Source organism: Natrix helvetica (assembly GCF_964273705.1).
Source record: "Natrix helvetica genome assembly, chromosome: 2".
NCBI classification, from domain to species: Eukaryota; Metazoa; Chordata; class Lepidosauria; order Squamata; family Natricidae; genus Natrix; species Natrix helvetica.
Window position 1 is genome coordinate 161,550,574 of NC_138552.1, and position 20,547 is coordinate 161,571,120.

At 39.8% G+C, this 20,547-nt stretch overlaps 1 protein-coding gene across 1 annotated transcript in view; it reads left to right on the plus strand.

Annotated features, from left to right (window-relative positions):
- Nucleotides 1–314: 314 nt before the first annotated feature.
- Nucleotides 315–20,547, plus strand: part of MLIP (muscular LMNA interacting protein) — a 72,691-nt gene continuing 52,458 nt past the window's right edge. Inside the window, exon 1 of the mRNA XM_081945557.1 lies at nucleotides 315–439. Within this exon, the coding sequence (XP_081801683.1) occupies nucleotides 374–439 (66 nt within the window). The 5' untranslated portion in view covers nucleotides 315–373. The remainder of the gene's footprint in view (nucleotides 440–20,547) is intronic.

Genomic DNA, 20,547 nt, shown 5'->3' on the forward strand with positions numbered 1-20,547 from the left:
AATGACAGGTGATTGACTGTGGACTTTTAGTTCAGGCTCCCGTCTCCTAATTCCTTCCAACTTCTCCGAGGAAGTTCTAGTGAAGGTGGTGACAATGAGCTCCAGGTAATCAAAATTATGCTGGGTTTCGAAGGGTTCAATGCCAACAGGGCATTTCATGTTATCTGAAGCCCGAGTCTCGCCTTCTTGCCAGAGGACTCCTGTTTGTGAGTTTTCTAAAGCTATAAATGGAAACTATTGCCGGGAAGAAATTATCACCCAGGCATTCTGATCCAGCCCAGTCTCACCACTCGAGTGTGGGCAGTCATGGTTTCTAACACCTAGCCATCTAAGCTCCTTCTTTTTGGGATTTAAATCTTCCTCTTGCTGGGAAATGGAGATAGGAAAATGTAAAAGAGTCTCTTCAGCAAAAGACATGTTATCCCAAGAGAAGCTGAAGGTAGGATGCAATTTTCCTTAGCGTTATTATGCAATATTAAGATACTAGAGGCTGGAAAGAAAAGTTAGTTAGTTAGTTGCTATTTTTATACTTCCTCCAGTGACCTTAATGATTAACAGGTTCAGCTATGGGGTGCTGAAACTAATTATGCTATAATCTTTCAGCAAGGATTAAGGAACTATATAATCAATATTTACCTGGATATGATTTTTTCATATGATAAATCCTGGATCTGCTGATGCTGAGTGTGTAGGGTTGTCTAAAAATAAAACCATTCTATAATTTACTAAAACAATTCTGTAATTTACTAAATACTAAATTGCATTATGCTCAGTGTTATGCAAAAGGGTATGAGAAAAAGAATCATGGAAGAAGCAGCATGACAAAAAGTCTTGTTTCATTTTGTTTATGCTACCTCCTGATTGCAACTTCAGTGAGAAAGTCAGAATTTGCTTGGGCCAATAATTGTTATTTCCAGCAGTAAGGAGGCACCCTGTTATTCCTAAACACTGGAAATTGATAAGGAGAAAGGGGATGGGGGGAGAGAGAGTGTGAGAGAGAGGGAGACGGGGAGAAACTTTGCAGTCACTCATATTGAATGACAAATTAGAAATCGTATCACATTTTTAAATAAGATTGTCATAATAATAAGCACTGGAGTTATTGGTTTTCTGTTATAAACAGAACTGCCTGCCTCTATGTCTGGGCTGCAAAACACCAAACAACGCTAGATAGTAGCAGATGTCAGATAAACAACTTTACTGCCACCTACTGGTTGCTCAGGTTTTTGCACACCTGATATGTGTAATCCTGGACTGCTCTTTTCAGAATGTATAGGTTAATAAAACAGTTGTTCCTACTTCAATACTTTTAATAGACTCCAACAATTTAAATATGAAAATGGAAGTGGGCCACTTTACATCTGTTCCTTATATATTGAAAGCTTTCTCCTCAACTGTTAAATATTGCCATCGTAACTTTGAATGATCATTAAATGAATTATTGTTAAGTCAGGGACTTGCATTTTACTTAATGGTTTGGTTGGCCTTTAATGCTCTAGAATGAAAATAAGGGAAATGCACACGTGAACCAGACTTTAAGACCTTTCCTTGCTGCTTGTCTGTGGCTGTCACTGTGTTCTATTCACAGGTCGAACATTTTAAGTTTCTACTTGAAACGATGCAAACAGATTCTTAGCATTATAAAATCATCTGAATCTCCATTCTTCCCAGCTTAGTGTATGTGATCCTGAGATCATTTAAAGAAAAATAATAATAATGCCCGCATGATGTTAGACTAAGATTTCTGAGCATGCTATGATAATTGGGCTTTGGGTACAGACAGCGGTGGGATTCAGATAATTTAACAACTGATTCTCTGCCAGTTCACCAAACTGCTCAGAAACTTAACAACCGGTTCTCCCAGAGTGGTGCAAACTGGTTGAATCCCACCACTGGGTACAGACATGGTTCCTTTCAAAATGCAACCAAAGACAGCAGATAAACATTTTGCTCTCTTGGCCAAGGAGAGAAGGCATCCCCCCCACCCTAACCCCACCCACATCCTCTGCCCCCAATTCCACAAATAGAAAGAAATCTCACTGGCAGTTGAATTTTTTTCTTTCTATTTCAGCAGTAGGACACTGTCCTTAAGAACACCTGACAGGGGAAGTCTACTTTACAGGGTGTAGGACTGATCACGATTGCCTGAAATTGCTACCCTGGTTTGTTGTCTTAGGACAACTTCAGCGACTCCGACTGAACTGAGAGACCGAATCCCTTGTCCTCAGAGTTGCAGGGTAGCAATTTCAGGCAATCGTGATCAGTCCTACATCCTGTAAGGTAGACTTCCCCTGTCAGGTGTTCTTAAGGACACTGTCCTACTGCTGAAATAGAAACAAAGATTCAACTCCCAGTGAGATTGTTTTCTATTTGTGGAATTGGGGGCAGTTGCAATTCTTTCATGAAATGTGGCTTTTTTCTGATGAGATTCTATCATTAATACCATACACTATTAATACCATACACATACACTCCAAACTCTATTGCAGAAAACATGACTTCAGCAACAGAGTGGTCAGTGCCTGGAATGCACTACCTGACTCCCTTGTTACATCCTTTAACCCTCACAGCTTCAACCTAAAACTATCTTCCATGGACCTCACCCCATTCCTAAGAGGGTGTGTAAGTAAAAGGTAGATGCATAAGCGCACCAGCGTGTCTAATGTTCCTATCCTACAGTCCCCATCTATTTGTATTCATTTCTTTCATTTATATCCATGTTTATATTTATACCTGCTATCTTGTACATGTTTGACAAACTAATAAATACAAATACTATAGTCTTTCTTAAAGATAAAACTACTGTTTTCCCCCCAAGATATTAAAGAATATCAAGAGTTCCTATTGATCACTAAATCCCAAAGACTATAAAACTGACATATTTTAACTCATTTATTTAGGAATTCTTGATACCCAATTTAGCAGGTTATCCTTTTTTGCAGGGGTGGGGAAGAAGGTGGAGTGCAAATTATTATTTCACAAATGAATTACAATGTATGCCTGACCTTTCTATACTAAATCAGGATTCAGGACACTTGCCAGAAATTAGCATTCCGAACACACTAACGGTCGACATCTTTGAACAAGCAAGCAGAGTTGTGCACCGTGAATGTTCAGTCTGAATATTAATTCAAAGAGTCCTTTATCTGTTCTAGCGACTGGTTCTCTTTGTCAATCCTGATGCATCTCGCCCTCCCAGGGAAATTAATTGTGATATTTTAATCTCTTTTGGATAATTAGGACCTCATCTGTGGCAGGGAGCTTCTGCTGTCATAACTCCCTAATGGCTGATGGTGCGAGTTCTCTTAAGAGACAGCAAACACCATTCCCCATTTGGGTTTTCTCCAGTAGAAATGCTATGATCTTATCCTTGTTTCGTCCCTTGACTACCACAATGAAGCCCAACATTTCTGTTGCTAAGTGAGACCGTTGTGAGTTTTGCCCCATTTTATGACCTTCCTTGCTGCAGTGAACCACTGCTATTGTTAAGTTAGTAATGTGGTTATTAATGCATCTGGCTTCCCCATTGACTTTGCTTATCAGAAGGTCGCAAAAGGTGATCACATGACCCCAGGACACTGCAACTGTGATAAATACAGTTGCCAAAAATCAGGATTTTAATCACATGACCCTGGGGATGCTGCAATGGTCATAAGTGTGAAAAACGGTCATAAGTCACTTTTTTCAGTGCCGTTGTAACTTCAGTCACTAAATAAACAACAGTAAGTCGAGAGCTACTTGTACATTTGCTGCCAAATGAGTGCTTCCCATTCGAATCTCCCTTTTGATTCTAAACAAACTTTGGGTCATGACTGCAAGTGCTGGGTCAATAATTTCCAGGTTTGACTATTTTGCAACTGAACTTCTCCAGTAGAGGTTGGGGTAAAAGAAGAGTTAAATATGAAAGTTCCACTTTATGTGTTGCATCCAGTGAATGCCGTGAGATTATTTTCCATATTTTCTTTGCCCTGCATTTTCACATGACTAAGTAACTGGGTTAGGCTTCCTAGGATGACTGAGGAACGAACTGAAGCAGGCTTTGGTTGGAGATAAAGTTACTGTCTGGCACATCTATCCTAAACATTCAAGACAACATGGTTGTTGGACGCTACCACAAAAAGGGAGTAGTAAGGCGTTTGTAATGTTGCTCTGCTGGGCAAACTAATGCATACCTTTCATTCAAAGCACACATTTCTTGGTGGAACAAATCTCTGGATTGGGACCAAAAGGTGCAGAATATCAAGGACACCAATAAATCCATCCAAGTTGCTCAAAATGTAAGGTCATCACTATTTGCCTAAATGTACAGCTACTGGGTAGTCTGCTATAAATATATTACTTTGCTTGCTGCAAATCAGCAACAGGAGCACCCACCATTTCTTTCTGATTTGGACAACCGTTGATCTTTGAAGCTGCTCTCCCAAAGGAGGAAAGGTCCAGAACAAAGAATTGGGTGAGACCAGGACAAAAATGAAATGTTAATTTAACGGATTCACTTTATTGCAAGTTAATATGCTTGCTTTCTGCATATTTATAAAATGTCAATTTCCCTCTAATTAATGACTGCAATGCTTGGTGCAGTTTAAATCTAGAAACTTGCTCTGACCTAGGCTTCCCCAGCAGCACGAAGCTGAGTCCTCATCCCAATAAACCCCTTTGATTTAATTTACAGTGAATTCCTCGCCAGCGAAGTATTTCCTCTTCCACAGTCTTTCAAGATAATTCACAATTACCGCAGATGCCGCAATACTTGGCAAGAATGCAGGAATGAACTAATTGTCTCCTGAAAACACCCATCCCCTCTCTCTCCTCTTTTATTCCCTATGGGAGGGGCCATTCACTGTCCACGTGTGGCCTTACTCCCAAGTCAACCTTTGTTCCTTAGTTGTTCCTTTTGTCTGGCAACTCTGCGCATGCGCACACTGGGAACAGGCTCTGTTTGTCTGCCTCACTGATGTCTGACTCCGAAGGCAGCTGATAATTAGCATACGGCTCTGACCCCACTCTCTGCCTCTGACACAGAGCCCTCATCAGAGCCTTCCCCAGACTCCAGGACTGGCCCATGTTCCTCCCCAACCTCCTCACTGTCCGAATCTGCTGCCAGTTCCACTGGTCAATGGCGGGCCACAACAAAACTTGTAATGTATCTGTTCATAAGTAGATGATGTCCAGTGAGCCACTGGTGAAAATGGAATATCTTTCCCCACATATTTGATTGCCCTTGCTCAGTTCTGTTAAGCCCATGAGTGTTGTTCTGAATTATGATTTGTACCCAAACCAAGTCCATCAGGTTTATTTAGCTGTGGTCCTTGGTCCTTGGTTCTTAACAGTTTAAACTATAACAGGAAACTTTCCTCAGAATAAAAAAGGACAGAGAGTATAACCAGATGCAAAAGTATAAGCACTGCCATCTACTGGTTGGCTGTAGTTGTTGCAATAAAAATACATTCCAACATATATTCCAACATTTAGGTAGACAAACATAGACCAGATGATGCTAGAATAGCTTGACTAGTTTATATATTCACTGCTTTTCCTGTCTCCCATTGCCAAAAAAGACTTTCTGACAATTTGAAGTTTGTAAAGTTGAATTCCATATTAATTTTCGAGGTAGTGGTGGAACAAGGCAGAAGACTTGATGAAAACTTTGAAGTATTTATATCCATATTTACATTTAGCTCTATCATCTATACAAATGAGTGTTCTCTTTGTCCACTCCAACCCTGGACATTTGATGTTTGATTGAGACAAAAGAATCCTTGGGTCCTGAATTTGTCATTCAGAGATTAGATTTTGAGTTACTTTAATATTATCCCCAAGGAAGGGTCATTTGATATAAAATCAGTTTATGTAACTGGTTTTATATGTTGGACTTTAGCAATTTTTACACTTGTAACTTACAGCACCTTATAGCTAGTCATCATTCTGGCAATATATCAGCCAAAAAAGTAGCTTTATATTATCTCTGTGAGGGCTGAGGTAAGGTAAAGTTAAAGGTTCCCCTTGCACATATGTGCTAGTCATTCCCAACTCTAGGGGGCGGTGCTAATCTCTGTTTCAAAACTGAAGAGCCAGCGCTATCTGAAGACATCTCCGTGGTCATGTGGCTGGCATGACTAAATGCCAAAGGTGCACAGAAGGCTGTTATCTTCCCACCAAAGGTGGTTCTTATTTTTCTACTTGCCTTTTTTACATGCTTTCGAAGTGTTAGGTTGGCAGAAGCTGGGACAAGTAACAGGAGCTCACCCTGTTACGCAGCGCTAGGGATTCAAACCGCCGAACTGCCGGCATTTCTGATCGACAAGGTCAGAGTCTTAACTACTGAGCCACCGCGTCCCTGAGTGATAGTGTAAGGCATTAAAAATCACTATTGTAGAAATGGTCCTTGAGTGACTGAGGGCTTTAATTTCTTATGAATGCATATTATTAACCCAACCTTGGTGCAGAGTCCTTTTGACAGAGGCCAAAAATGCCCCACACAATCTTGTCTTGTTTAAATCAATCGTTCTTTTATTAGTTGTTACAGCTAAGCTGAACTCTTGCAAATTAATTTATGGAGCATCTTTTTAGGGTCAGAATCATGTACCCCTCCAAATAGTTTTCAGGCAATAAATGAAGAAAAAAGTATTATATACTGGTAGTTCTCAACTTCCAACTATCCATGTAGGGACTGTTTGAAGTTACTATACTGAAAAAAGTAACTTATGGCTGGTTTTCACATTTATGACTGTTGCAACATCCCCGTGGTCATGGGAATGAGCAATGGAAATTTTGGGCTCCATTGTGGTCGTACGTCGAGGACTACCTTATGGAGCTGAATCAATGTAATTTATCAATTCATAGTTAATCTAATTTAAAATAATTAATTTAATCTTTTTTGCCCTTGCCCCACCTTGGACATATGACCCCTGATACGATACTTATAAAGGTCCTGTATGGCTCTTGGTTTTCTCTAAAGAGGTATATATTTCATTTAACAGTTGGGTAACACTGTGGTTTACTTCTAGCAATTGGATGAGATGAAGCTATTCGGTTCGTATGAAATACTTGCCGTTTTGGGAGATGAGGGAGGAAATGAGAAATAATGTTCACAACCTTTTTTTATTTACGCTAAAGATTGCAGCTTGCAGACTTGACAGAGGGGAATAAACAGTAATGAAATCAGGGATTCCCTGAGTGTTTTTTATTACACCTTTTAGTAGAGTTTTCAGTTTTAGTCCAGTTTTAATTTGTATAAACAGCTGCCTTGAGGGCTCTTTGTAGGCACTAAGTAGCTTATCGATTTGTCAATAAGACATTCTCACGGGGTGTTGGAAAGCAGAAAGGGCTATTTCTCCTGTTGTTTTCTTCCCCTTGCTGAAATGTTCGTTGAGTTGCCAGATCTTAGAGCAACTATAGATGTTCTGAAAAGCAGTTGGACTTTTGTAAAGTCAAATCCTTTGCTGAACTATGACCATAATAAAGAGGGGAAAAAAAGTAAAATCCAGAGTGAGAGGCTTGGTTGCCTTATCCAATGAGGCAGTCATGGATAGATAAGCAGAAATGAACTCACCTCTTTGTTGGGAAAAATGATCCTCACTCCTCAAACATCTGTATGAAAATTCTGATTATTTTTTTTAAAAAACCACACAATTCAATAGCAGTGCTGCCTTCTACTGCCAATTCCCCTGGTTTCCCTTTACAGTTTGATTTTCTTCTGGCATGGCTGCTGGGTCTGGTTACTCAGTCAGCAGCCATTTCATTTGAACCTTCCTGAGGCTGGTGATTAGAGCTGCTGGATACAAGGGGGGAGTCAGAGAGACAAAAAGGACTAAGGTAGTGGCCCGCACGCCTAATGGCGCGTGAATTGTATATCTATAATCCAAAATATCAATAATACATTTTGGATTAGTGCGCTTGAGATTGTGATCTTATTTTATTTCAAAATGACTGGCTTAGTTCAATGTAATAGCTGTTTTGCACCTGTCTTTCGCAGTACTCTTTTCAAATTTGGATACTGTCCCCTTTGTAAACAAATTACTAGTCTACATAGACAGATAACCTATCTAGAATCTCTAATCTGTGCTCTCTAAGCAGAAATTAGGTGTCCAATTCGGCCATTCCACTCTATGGAGATGCCACGCTATCAGCCCCCTCTACTGCAAAGATCCTGCAGGAGAAGAGTAGTCTGGAGAACTGTGGGATCTGGCAGGGTGACAGCTGTGAACCATAAACACAAAGCTTTTGCTGTGACCCAACATAACATATATAGCGCCCTTGCTGACCTTAATGGGGACACTAAACAGACAGTTCAAGGTAGTTGTGATAATGATGACTCAAATAAGCAGGGGATCGTGGCCCAAAATGAAGAACTTCCTTCGGAAAGGTGAAATGGGGAATAAGGTATCACACATCAGTCGCACAAGAAGATCAAGGTATGCAAAAAGAGAAGTCACCTGGTTGGTGATTCAATCGTAAGGGATGTAAATTTAGGAAAAGATATGGAGGTTTTAAAAGAGATCAGGTGTTTGCCAAGTGCTACTGCCAGCAGAGACAAGAGGTGTATTTTTAAGATAGTCAAGAATGCAAGTAAGGACTGTGACGTTGATGCATCTTGGCACAAATGATCTGTCCCAAAAAGATGTACTTTCTGTGAAGAATGATTTCCAGAGCTTGGGATATAAACTTAGTAGTATAGGTTGTAGGCTTATCTTTTCAGATGTTTTATTAGTATATAATGAACAAAAAGGGAAGGGCCAGAGTGTAGCAGAGTTTAATGTGTGACTAAAGGAGTGGTGTAAAAGGGAAGGCTTTGGTTTTATTAGTCATGATGTCTGCAGCTGGTCCATGAAAAACTGTACAAAAGAGATGGTTTACACTCATCCAAGAAAGGGACTGAGTTACTTGGCATTAAATTCACAGATTTTCTGGATAAACATTTAAACTGAACAACGGAGACAGAGAATTAATTGATACAGAACATTTCTATCCCCAGCAATCTAAAACTCATAGGGTTATCAGTGCAGGTAACATAGATGTTTGTGCGGGTAAGATGATCACTCCTGCTGTCAACAAAACCAAGCAGTTAATAGTGAGTGCCATACCATGTGCATGAATCATACAAGTGGCAAGAAAATAGGGGCAGTCAGGCATACCACAGGTTATGTAGACAGTAAACATAAGGTCAATCAAAATGGACTCAAATGTCTATACACCAATTCACAGAGTATGAGGAATAAACAGGGTGAATTAGAAATTCAAGTAAATGAGGGCAGATACGATATTGTTGCCATTACAGAAACTTGGTGGGATGAAACTCACAAATGGAACATACAGCTAGAAGGATTTAAATTATTTAAATGAACCAGACCAAATAAAAGAGGTGGAGTTGCACCAGTGACGTGCGGTGAGGTTTATGGCTGGTGAGGCTGATGACGTCATCAGGAAGGCAGGGAATGGGACCACGTGTGCTGGAGGCTGAGGCTGCCTCAGCCTGCAGCACACGTGATCCCATTCCCTGCCTTCCTGAGCGCGCTCCACCGGCTCACGCTCCGTGGTCCGCAACAGCAGCTGCTTTTCAGTGCTTTTCTGTACGTCTGGTGTTTAGGACATCCGGCTATCTACCTAAATGCCAGATGCACAGAAAAGCACTGAAAAGCACTTTGCCTCCAAGTCACTTTGTCTTGATGACATCGCCGCAGCTGCTGGGTGCGGACGGACGGAGGTAGCCAAAGTGACGCCGAGGCAACCCGGGCGGACGAAAGAGCGAGCGAGCGAGCTAGCGATGGAGGATCAGGCAGCCTGATCCTCGGTCACTTACCCGCCGGACTGCCTCGGCGCCACTCTGGCTACCTCTGTCCATCCACGCCTGGCAGCTGCGGCGACATCATCAAGACAAAGTCCAGCGGAGGCAGAAATGTTGTCGGTGCTCCCGGACTTCATCTTGATGATGAAGCCACGAAAGCGACTGGGGAATGACGAGAACCTTTCTGCCTCTTCTGGACTTCGTGCACTCCTCGCGACTGCAATATCTGTCCAGAAGCGGCTTTTGTGGCTAATGGGGTTTGGGCTTCCAGCCCAACAGCCCCTGCCACTTCTGGACATCTATTGCAGTCGCGAGGAGCGCGCAATGTACAGCGGAGGCAGGAAGGTTATTGGCGCTTCCGAGAACCCTCCTGCCTCCGCCGGTTGCCCGCGTGTGCACCTCCTCCCCCTCCTCCCTCCTCTTCCTCTTCACTCCCCAAAGGCTCTTCTCCTTACCGTAGCTTAGTGGGAGCCATGTAAAAGGGATGGGAGGAAATATATATTATTATTATATATTATATATTATTTCATGATGAGAGGTGAGGCTCTGCCTCCCCTGCCTCCCCTGACCGCAAGTCCCTGAGTTGCACTATATATAAGAAATAACTACATCTCTACAGAAACAGAGTACAACGATGTTGAGAACTACCTTGAATGCATTTGGGTCAATATTAAAGGTTGGGGGGGGGGGAATGACATTGCCATAGGTCTATACTATAGGCCACCCAACCAAGCAGTGGAAGTAGATGAACTTTTTGCTAGTCAGCTAACTAAGGTATGTAGGAAGCACACCACAGTAGTAATGGGGGATTTTAACTACCCTGACATCAATTGGGAAACAAACTCTGCACCAAGTGGAAGATCCAACAGGTTCCTAACAAACCTAGCAGACAACTTTGTTTCTCAAAAAGTAGAGAAGGGAACAAGGGGATCAGCCATATTGGACTTAATTCTCACTAACAGAGAGGAAATGATAGAAGGTGTTGAAGCCACAGGAACCCAGGGGCAAGTGACCATGCAATATTGGAATTCAACATTATGCAAACACAAATAGTGGAACAAAGTCAAACTAGAGTCTTGGACTTTAAGAGAACTAATTTCAATAAACTTAGAGAGAGCTTGGGAAGAATTCCATGGATGAAAATCCTCAAGGGGAAAACAACTCAAGAAGCTTGGGAAATTTTGAAAAATGACATTACAAAAGCCCAGTCTAGCACAATACCAATGAATAAGAAAAATAACAGCTTCCAAAAGAAACCAGCATGGCTGCATAAAGAACTCTCTGACAAATTGAAAGACAAAAAAGATAAGTATAAAAAGTGGAAAGAGGGGGACATAACTAAGGCAGAATATCAGCAAATAGCCTGAGCCTGTAAAGATGAAGTGAGAAAAGCTAAGGCTCACAATGAAGAAATGCTTGCCACAAAAGTAAAAAATAACAAAAAAAGCTTCTTCCAACATGTTAAAAACAAGAAAAAGGTTAAGGAAACAATTAGTCCATTGCTGGGAGAAAGTGGCAAGAAGGTGACAAGCAACAGGAAGAAAGCATGACTATTTAACTCATTTTTTGCATCTGTCTTTACACAAAGGAATAAAACCTATCAAAAACAGCACTACAAAAATCAGATTAGGAACACAAGTTGAAATACGGAAGAAAATGGTAAGTGAGAACCTGTTTACCCTAGATGAGTTCAAATCACCAGGACCAGATGGATTACACCCCAGGGTTCTGAAGGAACAGGCAGATGAGATTTCAGAACCACTGAACTATATCTTTCAGAGATCCTGGAGTACTGGGGAACTGCCAGAGACTGGAAAAGAGCTGGTGTGGTTCCCATGTTCAAAAAAGGGGGGAAATAGATCCAGGAAACTACAGACCTATCAGCCTGACCTCAATACCAGGAACGATTCTGGAAAAGATAATCAAACAACAAATTAGCGAACACCTAGAAGTAAACAAAGTAATAGCCAAAAGCCAACATGGGTTTGTCAAAAACAGATCATTCCAGACTAATCTTATTGCATTTTTTGACAAAGTGACAAAATTAGTGGACCAGAGGAATGCCGTTGATATAGTTTACTTGGACTTCGTAAGGCATTTGATAAGATAGACCATAATCTACTACTAGATAAAGTAGAAGAATGTGGGTTAGACAGCATCACCACCAGATGGATTCGTAACTGACTGACCAACTGCACTCAATGTGTAGTCCTCAATGGAACTGCATCTACATGGAGGGAAGTATGCAGTGGAGTACCCCAAGGCTCTGTTTTAGACCCAGTACTCTTCAACATCTTCATCAATGATTTGGATGAGGGAATAAATGGGGAACTCATCAAATTTGCAGATGAGAGCAAGCTGGCAGAACTAGCCAACACTCCAGAAGACAGGCTTAAGATACAGAAGGATCTTGACAAACTTGAACATTGGGCACTATCTAATAAAATGAAATTCAATGGTGAAAAGAGTAAGGTTCTACATTTAGGCAAGAAAAATGAAATGCACAGGTACAGTATAGGTGGTAACTTGCTCAATAGTAGTAACTATGAGTGGGATCTTGGAATCCTAGTGGACACCCATTTAAATATGAGCCGGCAGTGTGCAGCAGCTGCCAAAAAAGCCAACACATTTCTAGGCTACATAAACAGAGGGATAGAATCAAGATCACGTGAAGTGTTAATACCACTTTATAATGCCTTGGTAAGGCCACACTTGGAATACTGCAGTTTTGGTCGACACGATGTAGAAAAGATGTGGAGACTCTAGAAAGAGTGCACAGAAGCGCAACAAAGAGGATTAGGGGATTGGAGACTAAAACATATGAAGAACGGTTGCAGGTATGTCTAGTTTAATGAAAAGAAGGACTAGGGGAGACATTATAACAGTGTTCTAATATCTCAGGGGTTGCCACAAAGAAGAGGGAGTCAAACTATTCTCCAGGGCACCTGAGGGCAGAACAAGAAGCAATGGGTGGAAACTAATCAAAGAGAGAAGCAACTTAGAACTGAGGAGAAATTTCCTGACAGAACAATTATTTAGTGGAACAGCTTGCCTCCAGAAGTAGTGAATGCCCCAACACTGGAAGTCTTTAAGAAGATGTTGGATAGCCATTTGTCTGAAACGGTATAGGGTTTCCTGCCTAGGCAAGGGGTTGGACTAGAAGACCTCCAAGGTCCCTTCCAACTCTGCTATTGTATTGTATTGTATTATAACTCTGGCAATGACTGAGATGGTATGTGTTCTGTAAATCATCTGTCGCCATATTTTCAATGGGAAAGACAGAGTTTGTCTGGCTGTGATCTGAACACATCTACAGTTGATGGGTGTTCTCTTACCATTTCCTTGTCTAGTTTGACTTGTAATCCTATATTGTCTTTTACAAAACTGCTTTTGATAGGTTGGACTATTTTTTTTTCTTTTTCTGTAAAGAAAGAAATAATTAAACAGTTCCACTTTCACCCTGCTACCCATCACCTCCTTGCCATGTTCTTCCAGTAGAGGACTGGTTCCTTGACCTTTTTCTTATTTTTATAGGTTGAAAGACACTTTTAAAAATAATTTTTGACATTTGTTGCAAGTCTTAGTTGACTTCGTTTGGATTTTAAGATCTCATTCACCTAATTGATGCATCCTTTCGAACTTTTTTTTTACTTCATTATGTTTGATGTTGTCAGCTTGAAGGATGACAAGGTGTTTATAGTGATTGTTTTCATCCATACTTTTGATACTATTCAATAGGTTTTCTTGATTCTGTCCATTTTGTTTCTCCCCGTTTCATAGTAAGCATGGCATATTCATCCAAACTCCATCACAATATTTTGATTATATATATGGATGCTGTTGAACAGAAATTTTATTTTAGATGTTTCAACCAAAAACCATGAAGTTCATCCAAACTTGGTGCTGGCCAATTCTTTTTCTCCCTTGCTCTTTTCTCTACCATTTCTGCTATTATTACAAATTCATCACCTTTAACCAAGCTGCATCCTTGTTTTGCTTCTTTGGGTAATCCTATATCTGCAATCAGAACTGCACTGTTTTTTTCCTTTTCAGGTACTGATTGATTCACTCCAGTCTCTCCATTGATGGATTGGATTGAAATTGGGGGTTTTGACTATAATTTACAATTCAAGCTTTGTATCTGCTGATCTTCTTGGCTATAGAGTTATTTACTGCTTTGTTATTTCCAGTGCTACATTAGTCTTCCTTCTATCAAGGTGATATTTCCTCATCCAGTATTAGTTGGTCTTTCTGTTCTTCAAGTTCTTTTCTTTTCTCTGTTCTACCCTGCCTGTATCGGATTAAGTTCGATGTTCTTATTTTCCAGCCTGATCTTCCATTTTGGTGATGTACTATTTGGTTATTTTCCCCTTGTTGATTTTGCATCCCAGGTATTCAGTTTTAACTGCAACTCTGCTATATATTAGTTGGCTTGTTTCTTGCAGTGAGCTAGTGCTTATATTTGCTATAACAGTATTGGCATCTCTTTTTTTTAATAAAAGTTTTTATTTTTTAAACAAACATAGACAAGACATGTAAAATAAAAACATCTTCCATTATATACAGTGAGTCAATTGGTCACAAGATTTTTGTGCATCCTTTCCATAGTCATCACTTACATTTTATATAAAATCACAAATTATCAGTCAAATATTTTTATATACATTATTATTATAGTACTTCATTTGTTTGATTATCACTATTATTTCTTCATTTTAAATGAGATTTGCTAAATATGGGTTCATTTATATTATAATAATTCATTACATCATCTTCAATGTATCCAATAATAAAGTATTTTTATGTCATATTCTAAATCATTCTATTCTAATATTGATAACATTACCTAATAATTTTCATTTCCATGTTTTTTTTCTAACCACTGATAAAATAAATCCCATATCCTATAAAATTGTTTATCTTCCTGTTCTCTAATTTCAAAAGCCAACTTACTCATTTCAGCACATTCCATTATTTTATGAATAACTTCCTTCTGTGTTGGTGTTTTCTCATTTTTCCAGTTTTTAGAAAATACAATTCTAGCTGTTGTTAACACATTTACAATCAAATATTTCAGTTTTCTATTGTACGTTTCCGATATAATTCCCAATAAAAAAACTTCTGGTTTAAAGTCAATATGTTTTTGTATCATTTTTTCTAACCAAGTGTGGATTTTAGTCCAATATCTTTTACTGTAGCTTCTATGCAAGTCCATGCAAGTAATATGAACCCGATATCTGATGACATTTCCAACACTTTTCCAATTTATTCTTGAACATTCTTGCTATTCTCATCGGGGGTAGTTGCCACCTGTAAAACATCTTATACAAATTTTCTTTATATGCTGTTGACATTGTCATTTTATAATTTTGAGACCACAATTTCTGCCAATTCTCTAAATCAATCCCATGCCCAAAACCTTTCCCCCAAGCGATCATAGATTCTTTAACTTGTTCTTCTTCTAATTTAACCTCTACTAGATATCCTTATAGTTTATCAGAGATAATATGAGAATAAATCAAAGATAATATGAGAATAATTCTGAACACTTTGGAATATTATGAGGCACATCCTGAAAAACAAATGGCTCTGATGTTTTTAGATGCACAGAAAGCCTTTGACAACATAAACCGGCGATTTATGTTGTTACAGCTGGAACAGATGGGCTTTGGTAAGAAATTTACTCAAGCCATAGAAACTATATACCATAAAAAAAAGCAAAGATAATGATAAATGGAGAATTGACAGATTCTATTGAAATAAGGAAAGAGACAAGACAAGGCTGTTCACTATCCCCTCTGTTATTCATCTTAATATTAGAAGTTTTAAATAGAAATATTAGAGAAGAAAAAGATATAAAAGGAATGAAAATTAAAAAAGAAGAATATAAATTGCAAGCATGACTTGGTCTTTATCTTAGAGCAGTGGTTCTCAATCTGTGGGTTGGGACCCTTTTGGGGGGTCGAACGAACCTTTCACGAGGGTCCCCTAAGTCCATTGGAAAACACGTATTTTCGATGGTCTTAGGAACCAAGACACCAATTTTATGGTTGGGGGTCATCACAACATGAGGAACTGTATTAAAGGGTCACGGCATTGGGAAAGTTGAGAACCACTGTCTTAGAGTATCCATTAGAAACTGCACCTAAATTGATTGAAAAAATAGAGGAATATGGAAAAGTAGCAGGTTTGAAAATAAATAAAGACAAAATGAAGATTTTGACAAAGAATATGTTATCAAGACAAAAGGAAGAATTGGCAGAAACTCTGAAGATCAAAATCACGAATAAGGTGAGACGACTTCCGGCAGCCGAAGGAGACGGACGTGCATGTCCGCCTTTTTGCTGCTCCGGTGGGCTCCCCTGAAGTCTAGGGGGAGCACAGGGTGCCTTGGAGTGGCGCCCTGCCATAGGGGCGGCTTGCTGGGACCCCCTGGAACGGCGGCTGCCACGGGGGGTCTCCAGCTTTGCCTCAGGAGCCGGGGAGCATAGGGAGCATGCGGAATGCCACCGCACACTTCTCCGAACACAGCCTGGAAGGAAATAATTAATTGGAACGAAACAGCTGAAGAGCGGTGAGCCGAGGGGTCTCCCCAGGTCTTTTACCATTCTTACACTTTTGACTGTTTTGCAGTTTTCCTGTTTTGTCTGTTTCAACTTCTGGAGGAGCTTAGATTGGAGGGGGGGGAATTCCACCTCCCTTGGAAAAGCGGCACTTGAAAAATCTCTCCCTTTTATGGGGGAGAGAGAAAGTTTGAAAACTACTTTCACTTCCCTTAAATAATGGGGGGGGATTTTTTTCTTCTTGGCTACAATTGTGAGAGAAAGGATGGCTGAACTGATTCTTCTCTAAACTACTTATGGGAACTTTGACTTTGTTGTTTCCTGACCACCTGTACTGGCTGAGCCAATATGGCAACTTCCTCCTTCTTCTTTGTCTTTATGAATAAGACTCCTCCCTTGGAAAACTTTATGGCTTTCAACTAATTTCCACCCCAGAGACTTCCAGGAGCCTCTTCAAGTACGTTATTCCCCTGGATTTGGAATATTTTGACCCACCTATTTGCTCTAGTTTTCTACTAGAGGACTTATTCTCCTTTGGACTTGTTTGTTTGGTGATCCCTACCGGCTGTGCTCTCCCACAGACGCCATCTCTTTGTACAGAACAATAACTATCTCTGAGCCTCATGATGGGTCCAAAGAAATTACCACCTGGTAAGGCCTCATCGGCCCCAACATCTTCCACGTCCAGCCCCGCACACCAGTCACAACTGGGATCTTTTCTACAATCTAAAGCCTCTGAAGAGAGTGCAAAGGACTTGTCTACTCAACAGATGCTTCAGATCATCTTAAAGGGACAGGATGAAATTAAAAAACAACTGCAGGACTTAAATGAACAGCTCAGAGAGACTAACCAGCAAACCACACGGAATGAACAGAGGATAGGTGTGCTGGAGGAGGGGGCGGTTGGGATGAGAGATGAGATGAAGACAATCTAAAGGGGGAATGCAGAATTTGGGAATCAGATGTTAAAAATGGAATTTGAAAGGATGCCTTTTTTTCTTAGGTTCCAAAACTTGCCAGAAGTTGAGAACGAAGCTCTTAAGGAGATTATGACCACAATACTAGCAGAATATATTAATAGAGATAAACAACAGCTTTGGTGGTACATTGATCTGATCTACAGGGTTAATTCAGCCTATGCAAGAACACACAATGTTCCAAGGGAAGTTAATGTCAAATTTCTTAGAAAAACTACAAGAGATGAGGTTCTAGGAGCTCAAAGGGGAGGACCATTAAAATATAAAGATAAAGAAATAACCATTCTTAAACAGATCCCAAAGAAAGTAAGAGATAATAGAAGGAAATATTCCTTCTTAGCAAAAAAAATTATATAATAATGCGGTTTGGTTCAGGTGGCTGTTTCCAGAAGGCATGTTGATTTTTTGGGAGGGCAGCAGAATTAGAATCAACACAGTAGTGTAAGCAGAGGCTTTCACTAAAAAACACAGTGCTCTCTTAGGTGGAATGGGGGATGTTACACAAGAAACAAAGGAGGGAGGGGCTGAGGCTCAGCCGGTGGACGGGAGGGAGGACGCAACAGCTAGAAGACTCAGATCACAAAAGTGATTTGGAACACTATTGCAATTGTTGCTATAATGTACTTTCATGGAAGTGATACAAAACAAACGATTGAAACATACGGATGATTTTGTGTTAAACTTAAAACTGCTAATACTTATGTAAATGTTGATATTTTTCTATCTTTGTTTGTAAAAGTTGCAAGACCTGGGGGGGCTTCTCCCCTCAAGCACAATGTAGCTGTCAAAATGTTTTATAACCCTATAACCCCTTTTCCTTGTAAAAATTTTTAAACTAATAAAATCACAAATAAGGTCAAGTATTTGGGGACATATTTGACAGCAAGATGTAGTACACTTAAAGAGAACTACTATAAACTGAAACAGCAGATTGCGATAGATTTGGCAAAATGGGGAAATCTACAATTATCAATAATAGGGAGAATATCTACAATCAAGATGAATATATTACCTAGGATTTTATATTTGTTCCGGACATTTCCAGTTAGACTAGGTAAAGCTTATTTTAATGACTTAAACAAAATAGTGTTGAAGTATATTTGGCAGGGAAAGAAAGCAAGAATAAAATTAAAATTATTGCAAGATGCTAGAAGAACAAGAGGAGGATTTGGCCTACCAAACTGGGAGCTATACTATCAGGCAACAAGCTTGAGGTGGGTTAAGGAGTGGATAACATTAAGAAATTCTAGATTATTGACTGTAGAAGGACATGCTTTGTTGTTAGAACGGCACACTTTCTTATGATACAAGGGAACTAAAACACAGGGGTATTTTAGAAGACATTATATACGTGAGGCTATGCTATTAAACTGGAAAAGACTAAAAGGCAACATTATTTAAAAATTACAGTCTGGTTATCAACTATTGAAGCATTTTCATACCCAGTAACATACAAAAAGGAACAAACAGTTAGATATGGTGAAATATTGAATGCAGAGGGTGAACTTAAATCTATGCAAGAATATATGCAACTTAAATCTATGCAAGGTATAAAGATGAATAGGTTTTCAGATGTGCAAATACATTCTAGATATGATAAAGATCTTAAAATGGAAGGTTTCCATGATAAAATGACTGAGTTAGATAAAATTTTGACAGGTACTGATGAAAAGGTGTTTAAAAGGTATTGGCATCTTTTAATGTTTGTGGTAGTTTTCTCTTTGGGACAAGCTTCAATGCAGACCACCTTATCCTGTGTTTTTGTGCTGTTTTACATGCTCGGGGATTCTTTGTTTCAATTCTTCTATTTCTTTCATTAGAGAATTTTATTGTTTCTGAGGCAAAGAATAGGGTCCTGCTTTCTGAATATAAACAGTTCACTAGTTGTGCTGGCTTCTTCTACTGCAAATCCCCCCCCCCCCCCCCCGGGTTACTTTTACAGTTTGATTTACTTCTGGCAAGGCTGCAGGCTCTGGTTACTCAGCCAGCATCCTTGTGTTCCAAAGCCCATTTTTAATCAAACGTCCAGGAAATCAAAATCTGTTACAAATCTTAGTTCACTCTGATCTGTAGCTTTCCATTCTGACTTTTCTCTGGTAGTATGTTTTAATTAGGTACAATGGAAATTTTTTGTACTTGTTCTTTTTGTCTCTCAATTTCTCATAGAGTGCTTTATGCAGCCCTGCTGGTTTCTTCTGGGGGTTTATTTCTTTTTCTCAGTGGTCTTTTATAATTTTATTTTTCAGAGTCTCCTTGCTTTCGTGACTTGCTTTCCCCTTTAAGATTTTCATCTATGGAAGTCTTCCTCAGCTGTTGCTGACCAACTAGGCAAATCTGCTGGCAGTAGTTCCCACTTGGCAGATGAAATGTATTAACTTGGCTGACAAGGCTTGACATCTCTTTCTCCTGGGCATTATTGAGGTTTTCTTTCTTAACACCCCAACTTTTGAGGACAGAAACCTGCAGGGCATGATCATCCTGCCTGGCATTCACATTGCTGGAAGTCTTTTTGTCACTTTGAACTCCAGAAGGGAAGGAGATGCCAAAAACATTTTTTTCAGGAGCATCATCATCACCATCCATCTAGTCATTGTCTATCCACTACAGGATGAAAGTCTCTTCTGCATGTTTTCAACCAATATGGTCTTCAGCTTTCCTTTGCCAATTGGGCCCATAGTACTTGCTGATGTTGTTGTTCCATCCTGTTTCAGGTCTCTTTTGAGGATGCTTTTTATCAAGTGGAACCCATTCTATGACTGACTTAGTTCACCCCGCCACCAGTTCTTCATGCTATGTGACTAGTCCATTTCAATTTCAATTCTTTTACTTTTTTGATAGTATACTTTAGTTTGTTCTCTAATCCACGTGCAGCTCTTTCTATCTTCTCTTGTGATGCCGAGCATGCCTCTTTCCATGGTTCTATGTGCCACTCTTTTGTGAGCTTTTGTGTCGATTGTGAGCTTAGTGTCCATGTTTTGCTGGCATATGTTGGAACAGGTAGCACACACTGGTCGAAAACATTTCTCTTCAGGCACACTGGGAGGTTGTTCTTGAAAATTACACTTAGCTTGCCGAATTATTGTGAAGCACATTTAACAAGTTGTTCAATTTCCCTTTTTGTATCAATTTCCATTGAGATCCATTGGCCAAAGTGTACTGTATCTAGTTCTTCTGTAGTAGATGTGTGTGTGTATGTTTGTGTGTGTGTATCTTTCTTTCTTCT